Below are 11,429 nucleotides of genomic sequence, written 5' to 3'. Positions count from 1 at the left end.
AGGGAAAAGAAGGCACTCGACCACACCACTCGACCAGGCACACGGTCGAACTCACGGTCGGATTCATAACAAGCTCCTCAAAGAGTGATTCGAATGAAGACTTTACGTTAAGATTCAGCTTCGGCATCCTTCATAAAGGTTGTAGCCAATCGAGTTACCTTTCTAATGCCGGTGGTCTGAGGTCAATCCGAGGTGTATTTCAAGAGTTATCCTTGTTTTACTGAACAGATTTCGTCCCAGATCGAAGACTAGAGCTACTTGACGGACCAACCACTCGACCAATGCACTCGAACCACCACTCAACCGTGTTCAACTCGTGGACTCGACCGTGTGATACTCAGGGATTCAACCGTTTGGAAGCAAGGGAATGGACCACTCGACCAAGCCACTCGACCGCTTGTGGTGGAGTACATCGAGCCGACTTTCTATTTTGTCTGGTAGCCAAATTAGGGCTTCCTTTCCCCTCTATATATACTCTTTGTACCCCATGGCCGCAAAAAGTCATTTTTTATGCAAGATAGTCTCTGTAGCCACCAAAAAACCTAGTTTTTACCCCTTAAGGGTTTTTAGGATTTATTTACTGCTTTTTCCCTTTTATTTACTGTTTTCTCTCAGATTTCTATACTTTGTAAGTTCCATTACTTTCAGTGTATTGAAAATCTGAGTTTGCTTCTTTATATTAAGTTGTTATTCATTATTTCATCTATCTTATCATGTTAGTTTCATTTTTTTTCTGGGTTTATGTTTATCATCATCATGTCTAGTTCATCTGAGTGGTGAGTTAGGATTATGGAGATGGATTAGGCTGGTTTAGGGCTATGGTAGTCTGGAATGGTTAAGTTAGTTTGTTAAATATCTCTTCTGGGTTGGGTGTGCTCTTAGTTGTTCTTATATCTGAGAGGGTAAGAGCAGATCTTAAGCTTCCTAACATCACACCAATGTCTAGGTTGTTAGATAAAGCTAATACTGGAGATTATCATGCTTGTCCCAAGAGATTGGTTGCACAAGGTGGTTTTTGACAAGTAATTGTCTGGTACTTAAAGTCTGTTCAGTATGGTTTCACCAATGAGAGTTGGGTTAGGATGTTACTGTAACTTGATCATTTCTATCATGAGAGTGGATTAGTGAGTCATTAAGATCATTGTCTAGAGATAGCTCATGTTAGATTGAGATTTGTTAACCAGTTTAGATAGTCACAGCCTGAACGCTAGCCCATGAATCCATCTCTAGAAGCCTTCTTTATCATTTGATTGTTTACTTATCGCATATTAGCTTGTTTCATTGCATTTGTCTCAATTTAAGTTTCTCAAGATTGCATCTGTTCTTCGTCAAAACCCACTCGACCTAGTCACTCGACCAGTCACACGGTCTAGTGCTTGATCGAGCACCTTCGGGTTGTTCTTTTATTTTCTGTTCCATTTCAATTTTGCATCTTTACTGTTTTATCTACTGCTTTTACTTCTTTCAGTTTAATTTCAGCATTTCTTACTTTGTTTACTTGCATTTAATTTCTATTTCAAGTATTTTCCTTTCTGCATCTTACATTTCTGTCATTAGGTTGCTAGAAACAAATCATCTTGATATTTGGCTTAACTTGAATGCATTGATCACATCTTGACTGCTTACATATCACACTCTTTATGGATTGACATCCTTTATGCTACAACATCATAAGGGTATTGAAACACCTTTCACTGCATTAAATGGTTATATTAGACAATGCTCCATCTCTTCCCGATTAATCCATATTTTAGGATTTTCAAACATATTAAAAACTGACTTTACTTGCATTATTTTTTTGTGATTAATGAATTTCAACCAAGAATATTCAGTTCTTTTTTTTTTTAAGTTTACAATTTATTAATAATTACTTATTAAAAATATATAGAAAACCTAAAAATTGTTTTTTTGTGCAATATTTGTTTTTCTCCAGAAAATGGATTAATAAGGAATGGATAGAGTAGTTTTAGTGAAGAAAATATATTGTGACTATTATAATATACATATTATTTTATGGCCTTAAAACATAATATAAATTTGTGGTCTAATGTTGTTTAGTCTGCTTGTCTTCCGGAACTGGCTTGACTCCTTTTTCGATAAGATGTTAAAACAAACACATAAACCTAAAATAAAGACATTTAACTAATCCTCATGAAAGTTAAAATAATGACTACATATATAAAAACGAAGAGTAAATTTGATTAAAAAGTAAATAAAGGAATTCAGATTAAAATTTGTTAATCATATTTTTTAAGAATCTACCTTCTTTTATCTTGAGAAGACTTTAGCTGAGCCTTTAATATCCATTGATTCCATTCCGTGACTTCTATATAATAGAGTTCTGCTAGCTTCACTAAGCTATAAATCTACAAAAATAAAAATAATAAATAACATATCAAATTGTAATTTGATCGTTAACAAATTTGGTTAAGAAAATGGGAAACAAAATTATTTTACAAAATGTACCTTATCAATGCATCTATGTAACTATTCTACCAAAAATAAAATGCGTCGACGTAGCTATAAAAGTTGGAAAATACATGGCCATGTTTTTCACTCTTCTTCTCATTTGTGAAACACAGAACACATGAAATATATCTTGGTTATGGAGAGAAAAGGTATATATATTTTAATTATAAGGATCCTTTGCTAGACATCAAACCTCTGTTTGGATCATCAAGGATTGGAGAAGGGTACCATCATAATCAAGAAACATGATGATCTTTTTTCCTCTTGCAGTGTTGATGATATATGTTATAACAAGTCTAAAATTTGAGAGTAAATTTGAGTCTAAGTATTTAAGTAAATGTCTACCTATGGCTATATATACATATGCTATTTGAATTATATATAAAAAAGTAAGGTTTCACTCTCTCCTTATTGGTCCACTTGGCAATGCATTTTTAACAAAAAAATATTTATATTAAAACACCAATTTAAAAACAATTAATTTTCACATTTAACTCACATAATATAAAACTGAAATCATATAAATTCCTCCTATAAATTATGTATTAACTTTATTTCTCCAATAAGTTGTCTTAATCAATTGTATTAAAACAAAACAATAAATTAGAATTGTAACTCTCATTTTTATAAATATAATTTTTCACCATTTCTCTTTCTATAAATACTCATTATTATTCTCTTAGTCTATCACTCTTTCATTCTCTCATCTTCTTCTACTACTCTCAAATCTCTTTTTTTTTGTTTTGTTCTGTTTTGTATTTTTTTTTGTTATTGTTGTTGTATGGGTTATAAAAAATCAAATCAAATATCATTGTAAAAGCTTAGTTTTAGAGTTTGTATGATATGTATATCTTATATATATTTTTAAAATTTTTAATCTTTTAAAAGGTTTATCTCCATTTTCTATTTTCTATTTTCTATTAACATCTTATAAGTCATTATTTTCATACTTTCTTACAATATTCACCACACAATAAGATCATGAAGTTGAAATGATCCATATCTAATTATCTATTATGTCTCTGGTTATCTCACATATTCATGTATCATTTTTAATAATTTATAAAGATCAATATAATATTTAAAGATCAACATAATTATCCATTTATAAAGTCTATTTTGTTTTGTAAAGTCTATCAACTCTATTTATAAATACTATTTTGTTTTGTGATCCAATTGATAAATCTGAAAAGATCAATATAATATATATATATATATATATATTTATGATTTGAGGTTTTTGAAAACAAAAAATAACATAATTAAACAATTGGTTTTTGTGTGTTTAATCAAAATAAAAAATGATCCAAAAAAGAAATCATATTCAACTGGAACTTAAATATAAAAATAAAATATAATTTTAAAAATACCATTTAACTAAATTCTTTAAAGATGAAACATTAGAATGAAATATAGCACTATAAATTAAATTGATGAGTGAAAAACAAAAAAAAAATAAGTTATCCTTGGGGTTTTACAAATTATTGAGATTGAAGAATTCATATAATTTTATAAGAAAACTAATTTAGTTTGTAACTTCAAAAGTAATATTTTTTTATTTTGAAATATTAAGTGTAAGTGTTGAGTTTATATCAACAAACAACCAAATCAAGTGAATTTTGATTCAGTCACTTGGTATTCCTTTTATTTTAGGTTATAAAAAATTAAAATATTTATTTATAATTAAAAGCATGTAACTCCATTTAACTCAAATGTAACTTTTATCCAATAATTGTACATTAATTCATTCCTCCTACTAACTTATTTATCTTTCAAGAGAAAATGTTTTTGGTTAAATTTTGATATTGTTTAATTATTTTGGTTGGCTAAACTAATATTCATATTTTGATTGGCTAAATTAATATATTTCTCATGTAAAATTACTGTTTATAATATATTTCTCATTTCAAAGTTTAAAGCAATATATCATATATATAAAAGTAAGGTTTTGGTCTCTCCTTATTGGTTAATTTTCATTTAATGTTTTCTAATTTTTTAATTTTTATTTCCTTTCTAATTGCTTTAAACAATATTTAAGACCCAATAAACACAATACATTTAACTCACACATTAAAATAAAATTATAACTGAAAATAAAATAAGTTATGCATTAATCATATTCCACCACTCAATTTTATGCATTAATCATAATTCTAATTGTAACTTCCATCATTTCTTATCATATGAATAAGCATTCTCTCAATCTCTCATTCTCTCATATTGACATTCTTTTACTATCTAATTTTCACATTCTCTCGTTCTCTTCTACAATACCTCAAATCATTTTTCGTTTTTATTTTATTTTTGATTTCTTATTTTTGTTGTATGGGTTGTAAAAAACAAATGAAATATCATTGTAAAATTTTAATGCTAAATTTTAATTTTTGAGACTATATGATATATATTTTACATTGTTCTTATTTTAAAAGATACATTTGAAAAAAAACAACTGCTTGTAAAAGTCACACTATTCGTAAGAGACACAACTCTATATTTAACAGACGTAATTTTTTAAGGACACACAATCATCTAATTTTTTTTGTCAACAAAAGAATCAGCTCAAACGAGCCAACATATAAATTTTTTGTCAAAAAATAATTTTTTTTATGATAAATCATAATGAAAAGACACAACTATTTCTTCACATATATTTATATTGCTATTATTATATGTTAAAAAAAAACAGTTTTAAAATATTCCCAAAAGAAGAACAAATATAATTTTAAAGACGTGTATATTTGAACTAAAACTAAAATTTGAAATGATTTCAAAAAAAAAAAAATATATATATAGATTTCTAAAAATGTGAACATTCGAATAGACACAATTGTTCAAAAAGTTATAACTGTTTTTAATAAACACAACTCTACATTCAACAGACACAACTTTCGAAAGAGACGCAACTTTCGAAAGAGACGCAACCGTGTAAATGTTTTGTCAAAAAAATAATAAAATAATAATTTTTTAATGAAAAGTCATAATGAAAAGATGCAACTGTTCATTGCATTTATTTATATTGTTATTATTATGTAAAGTTACAACTGTTTTTAATAGACACAACTCTATATTCAACAGGCGCAATTTTCTAAAGAAACGCAACCGTATATATTTTTTTGTCAAAAAAATAAAAATGAAAAGTCACAATGAAAAGAGGCAACTGTTTTTTTTTTTTTTTTTTTTAAAAAAGAGGCAACTGTTCTTTGCATTTATTCATATTATTATTATTATATAGATTATAATGATATGATTAACAAAATCACTAATGGTCTGTCATAAATGTTGTGAACTCAAAAGCTAGTGTTGTGAATATTGATGGTAAGTCAAAGTAAACTCCAGCATGGGTGAGTTTGCGTTTGCTCCGAAAACTAGTATATTTTGGATGTGTTTAGGTACCATTCGTGGATCATACGCTGTTCGCTTTGAAAAATAGTATCATTTTGACATCCATAATTGTTATTTAGACATTCAATAAATATATAAGAAAATTATAGTATCAATTATGAGTTATGAAGCTCTTTTGGTTTGTTTTAACTATAAAAATAGAAAAATTAATAAATGAAATAATTTTATCAAAATAATTAGTATATTTATGATCCAGTGAAATTTTTGAGGTCTTTCAAACTGTTAAATTTGTTATTTTGGAGAAATATCATTAGTTTTTAAATAATAGTATAACATATATACTATGTAAAACTATTCGCAAGCTGTATTTTATGTTTGCCCAAAAAAAAAAAAAGGTACTGTACTAAAAAACAAAAGTTGTTGGGTCCAATGAGTAGGGCTTCAAAGCTATTAAAATAAAATTAGGGGTCAAATATTGAATTGACGAAAAGCTTAAGACTTTATCACAATTTATTAAAAATAACAGTTAGATGTTAGAAACGCCTTCAACCTCTCCAAAACCCTAGAGAACCCAAAAGCTAAATGAAGTAGAAGGAGGGAGACGAAGAAGAAGAGACAAATACAAATACAATCAAAGCTTCTTTTTTTTTTTTTCTATTGGAGAATGGTGAAGGCTTACCTAAGGTATGAGGCGGCGTCCTCTTTCGGCGTGATTTCATCTTTGGATTCGAACATAGCTTACGACTCTAAGGGTAAGCATGTGCTTGCTCCGGCGTTGGAGAAGGTCGGAATCTGGCACGTCCGTCAAGGTGTCTGCACCAAAACCCTAACTCCTTCCTCTTCCCGCGGCGGTCCATCTCTCGCCGTTACCTCCATCGCCGCCTCCCCTGCTTCTAGTTTGGTACTTACTTTTTGTTTCTTCACTCTATCTATCAATTTGATTGCTTAATAGAGCTTAAAAATGCCGTTTTTGAATTACAATTGCTTAGCCAAGAGATCAATTTAAGATAATTAATAGTACTCATGGGTACTTTGTAGTATTGAGTTTCATAAGGAGTTTGCTGTTGTTTGATTCTGTGTGATAAAACCAGGTGGCAGTTGGGTATGCAGATGGGAGCATAAGGATATGGGATTCTGAGAAAGGAACCTGTGAGGTTAATTTGAATAGCCATAAGGGGGCTGTGACTGCTTTGAGGTACAATAAGGTTGGGTCCATGCTCGCATCTGGAAGTAAAGATAATGATGTTATCTTGTGGGATGTTGTTGGCGAATCAGGCCTTTTTCGTCTCCGTGGTCATCGTGATCAGGTTCTTTACTATCTTAGCTTTGCAGTTCTGTCATGTATACGATTTTTTTCCAATAGGCTTTCGTTGTTGTTTTTGACTAAGCAATATTTATGTCTAATGTAGGTCACAGATCTTGTTTTCTTGGATTCTGGTAAGAAACTTGTTAGTTCATCTAAGGACAAGTTCTTAAGAGTCTGGGATCTTGAGACTCAACACTGTATGCAAATAGTTAGCGGCCATCATACTGAAGTCTGGTCAGTCGATGCTGATCCAGAGGAGAGATATGTTGTTACTGGGTCGGCTGATCAAGAACTTAGATTTTATGCTGTCAAGCAGTACTTATCTCATGGATCATTGGCATCAGATTCAACTGCAAATGATATCAAAACCGATGATGATCACTCGACAGAGAACAAGTGGGAAATTTTAAAGCCGTTTGGAGAAATTCAGAGACAAACTAAGGATAGAGTTGCAAGAGTTAGATTTAATGTTTCGGGAAATCTTCTGGCTTGCCAAATGGCAGGTAAAACAATTGAAATATTCCGAGTTTTGGATGAAGCTGAGGCAAAGCAGAAAGCAAAGCGTAGGCTTCGCAGGAAAGAGAAGAAGACGACTTCCAAACTGGGGGATGAAAATCCAACCGCTAATGGTGAAGCAGGTGCCAAAATTGAACAAGCGGATGCTGTTTCTAGTCTTACTGTCCCTGATGTTTTTAAGCTTTTACAAGTTATTAGAGCTGGCAGAAAAATCAGTTCTTTCTCTTTTTGTCCGATGGCTCCAAAAAATTCCTTAGGAATATTAGCTCTCTCTTTGAATAATAACTCACTGGAATTCTATTCCCTTAAGAGCAGCGAAAACGAGAAAACTGTTACCATTGAACACCAAGGACATCGCTCTGACGTGAGGAGTCTTACCCTCAGTGAAGATAACACCCTTTTGATGTCAACCAGTTACAGTGAAGTCAAAATTTGGAATCCCAGTACAGGTTCCTGTCTCCGCACTATTGAATCAGGATATGGATTATGCAGTTTGATCGTTCCCCAAAACAAGTATGGTATTGTTGGTACCAAGAGTGGGGTTCTTGAAATTATTGATATAGGAAGTGCTACCAAAGTGGAAGAAGTAGAGGCTCATGGTGGCACTATTTGGTCAATTACACCTATTCCAAACGATAATGGGTTCGTCACAGTCAGTGCAGATCATGAAGTCAAATTCTGGGAGTACCTAGTCAAACAGAAATCTGGCCAGGTGAGATTCCTGACCTTCAGTTTCTTTTTTTTCCTCTATTGGAATAAGTAAAAGATGCATTTTTGTTTTATAAATTGCTTCATTACACTCCTCCTTTCTTTTTCATCTCCTGTTTTGTGCCTTTGTTTTACGGAATTGACAAGTATTACTAAAGCTGTTGATGAGCTGATACATTGTTTATTATTGTTGTGTAGTATGTTAGAGTATGCTAACATGATTTGATTAAAACATGTTTGATAATCTGCAGGCTACCAAACAGCTCACTGTTTCAAATGTTAAGTCCATGAAAATGAATGACGATGTACTTGCTGTTGCTATCAGTCCTGATGCTAAACATATAGCAGTTGCACTGCTTGATTCCACAGTGAAGGTAGGTATTCTGTTTATGGCATATTTAAACGAGAAAACACTAATTTAAGAAGCGTCAAATAAATTATGCACTAACCACATCCTCATATCTATCGTAATATCATTTTCCTTGACTTATGTAACATCAACTTACTTACCTTATATTGCTTTCAGGTTTTCTACATGGATTCCCTAAAATTTTACCTCTCCTTATATGGCCACAAGTTGCCTGTGATGTGCATTGACATCTCATCAGATGGAGAGTTGATTGTAACTGGTTCTCAAGACAAAAATTTGAAGATATGGGGTTTAGACTTTGGTGACTGTCACAAGTCTATCTTTGCTCATGGTGACAGGTACCTCCACAATTCGTATCATAATTCTCAAATGGCATAACATACTCAATGATGTGGACTCAGTTTTTTCGTGAATGTTATAATTCTCTCTGGTTTTAGCAAAAGTTTTGTTTTTTTTCCTCTCTAATATAGAGCCATTGAACCAGGAAAAAGACTTAGAATGGAATAAAAAAAAAAGTATGACCATTGCTAGAAATGATATAAGCAGAAAACTTTTTTTTTTTCCTTCCAGCATCTTCCCAACAGATTTACTTGGCTAGTAATATGTTGATTATGACCACAACTATTATATTTTGTGTGTAAGACTCCTTGGAATCATTAAAATATTTGTTTAGTGCTTTAGTGACACGTGATTTTGTTTTACAGTGTCATGGGTGTAAAATTTGTTCGGAATACCCATTATCTATTCAGCATTGGGAAAGACCGCCTCGTCAAGTATTGGGATGCTGACAAATTCGAGCTATTGTTAACGCTTGAAGGACATCATGCAGAGATTTGGTGCCTTGCTGTCAGTAACCGTGGTGATTTTCTCGTAACAGGATCTCATGACCGCTCTATGCGTCGCTGGGATCGCTCTGAAGAACCTTTCTTCCTCGAGGTAATTCCCAACTGTTGGAAGCTACTTATTTAAATTTGCGTGATGAGATCATATACGGAAATCATGCAAGTTAAAGCTTTCAAATAGAATAAACTCTTCTATTGTGGTTGTGAATGTTGATTTGGTGGCATGTATATTTTGTTGAGTTACTTTATGCGGCTGGTCAGTTAATGTAATTTTGTTGGAAATGATGCAGGAGGAGAAGGAGAAGAGGTTAGAAGAGCTTTTTGAGTCTGAGATTGATAATGCATCAGTTGACAGGAATGGACCCATGGAGGAAATTCCAGAGGAAGGTGTTGCAGCATTAGCTGGCAAGAAGACGATAGAAACGCTATCAGCTACTGATTCAATTATAGAAGCGCTGGATGTAGCAGAAGATGAAAAGAATCGTTATGCTGCTTATGAGGTGGGAATTGTGACTTTGTTTGTTTATCTCTACGTATGCACATGAATTCCCCCTAGTTGTTGTTAAAGCCCCATTGGGCTCAGTTCAATTTCCAGATAGAGAACATGGTTCTTTGTTTTTTGCTAATATGGTTATGCCAATATCTAGTGTTGCTTCTTTGTTTCCTACTTGGAATTTGCATCGTGATTTTTCTTCCTTCCAATTTTCAGGAGGAGAAAACAAAGGGAAAAATTCCTGAATACCTGCCCAACGCTATGATGCTTGGGCATTCTCCATCCGATTTTGTTCTCAGGGCCATCTCAAATGTGAAAACAAATGATCTTGAGCAGACTTTGCTGGTAGGTTGCTTTCTTCTATCAAACCATCGTTTTTACGAGTTACTTGGTTGTACCTTAATTAATTAATACTGAATCCAAGGTTTAGTACTCAATCCAAGTTTTAATCAACGCCTTTTCCTCTTTCGGATTTTGTGTAGGCTCTACCATTCTCAGATGCTTTGAAGCTTTTTTGCTACATGAAAGACTGGAGTCTAATTCCCGAAAAGGTAAATTATATACTCCTTTTGTGTTCTAGATTCTATAATTCAGCTCAGACGGGAGTTGTGTTGTAAAGTAGAATGTACTCAACAACCTGTGATATTTTTGAAAGAGTTATTGAACGAAAAACAGATCCCGAGTTGTCGTCTTAGAATTTCTCTGAAGTTTGTTACCAAATCCTTGCAGGTAGAGCTGGTTTGCAGGCTCGACACCATTCTAGTACAGACACATCACAACCAGTTGGTAACAACGCCGTCTGCCAGACCAGTCTTGAGCGTTCTCAAGGATATTCTTTACCCAAAAATCAAGGTTAGCAAAGAGGAAAAGTGTTGTTGAGTTCTATATGTTTTTTTTTTTAATTGATGAATTGGTTTTGATATGAATCTGGAACTTATCAGGCATGCAAAGATACAATCGGTTTCAATTTGGCCGCCATGGATCATGTCATGGTAAAACACATTTCACTTTAAGCACGTTTCTCTCATATTTGTGGGCAGTAGTAATAAGTGAACTATTTGGTGGTTTTGCAGCAAATGATGGCATCAAGATCTGATGCTCCTTTCAAAGACGCAAAGACGAAGCTAATGGAGATAAGGTCACAGCAAGCGAAACGTATGGCATCACGAGCAGATACAAAGATGGAGAAAAAGAGAAAGAAGAAGCAGAAGAAATCAGAGGAAGGACATGGCCATGCTTTGTTCTAATGATGTAGTAGTATTAAACTTTTTTAAGGATGGTTAATTTAATCCAATTTTGCCTGTATCCTTATATTTCAATTTTGATGTTATTACTAAATCACTTCTCGTTCGAATCAATGGAAATTTATATATACGAAAGGGT

The 11,429-nt window shown here is 32.5% G+C and overlaps 1 protein-coding gene across 1 annotated transcript; it reads left to right on the top strand.

Moving 5' to 3' along the window:
* Nucleotides 1-6,285: 6,285 nt before the first annotated feature.
* On the top strand, nt 6,286-11,425 carry LOC104786595 (U3 small nucleolar RNA-associated protein 12). The gene is made up of 12 exons (XM_010512036.3): nt 6,286-6,712; nt 6,903-7,118; nt 7,221-8,345; nt 8,593-8,715; nt 8,868-9,049; nt 9,416-9,647; nt 9,844-10,053; nt 10,263-10,391; nt 10,529-10,597; nt 10,776-10,898; nt 10,988-11,038; nt 11,120-11,425. The coding sequence occupies exons 1-12, from the start codon at nt 6,476-6,478 to the stop codon at nt 11,291-11,293; spliced, it is 2,871 nt and encodes a 956-aa protein (XP_010510338.1). The 5' UTR covers nt 6,286-6,475; the 3' UTR covers nt 11,294-11,425.
* The last annotated feature ends 4 nt before the right edge of the window (nt 11,426-11,429 follow it).

The sequence above is a fragment of the Camelina sativa genome, chromosome 1 (assembly GCF_030686135.1).
Source record: "Camelina sativa cultivar CO46 ecotype springtype chromosome 1, ASM3068613v1".
Taxonomy (NCBI): domain Eukaryota; kingdom Viridiplantae; phylum Streptophyta; class Magnoliopsida; order Brassicales; family Brassicaceae; genus Camelina; species Camelina sativa.
The sequence above is the reverse complement of the archived record's forward strand: the minus strand, read 5'-3'. Positions and strand labels throughout refer to the sequence as shown.

Bases quoted from the DNA above. Each gene is read 5' to 3' on its own strand.
- LOC104786595 (XM_010512036.3), top strand. From the start codon at position 6,476: ATGGTGAAGGCTTACCTAAGGTATGAGGCGGCGTCCTCTTTCGGCGTG. The intron at 6,713-6,902 runs GTACTTACTTTT...TGATAAAACCAG, and splicing joins CCTCCCCTGCTTCTAGTTTG to GTGGCAGTTGGGTATGCAGA. The intron at 8,716-8,867 runs GTAGGTATTCTG...TATTGCTTTCAG, and splicing joins TGCTTGATTCCACAGTGAAG to GTTTTCTACATGGATTCCCT.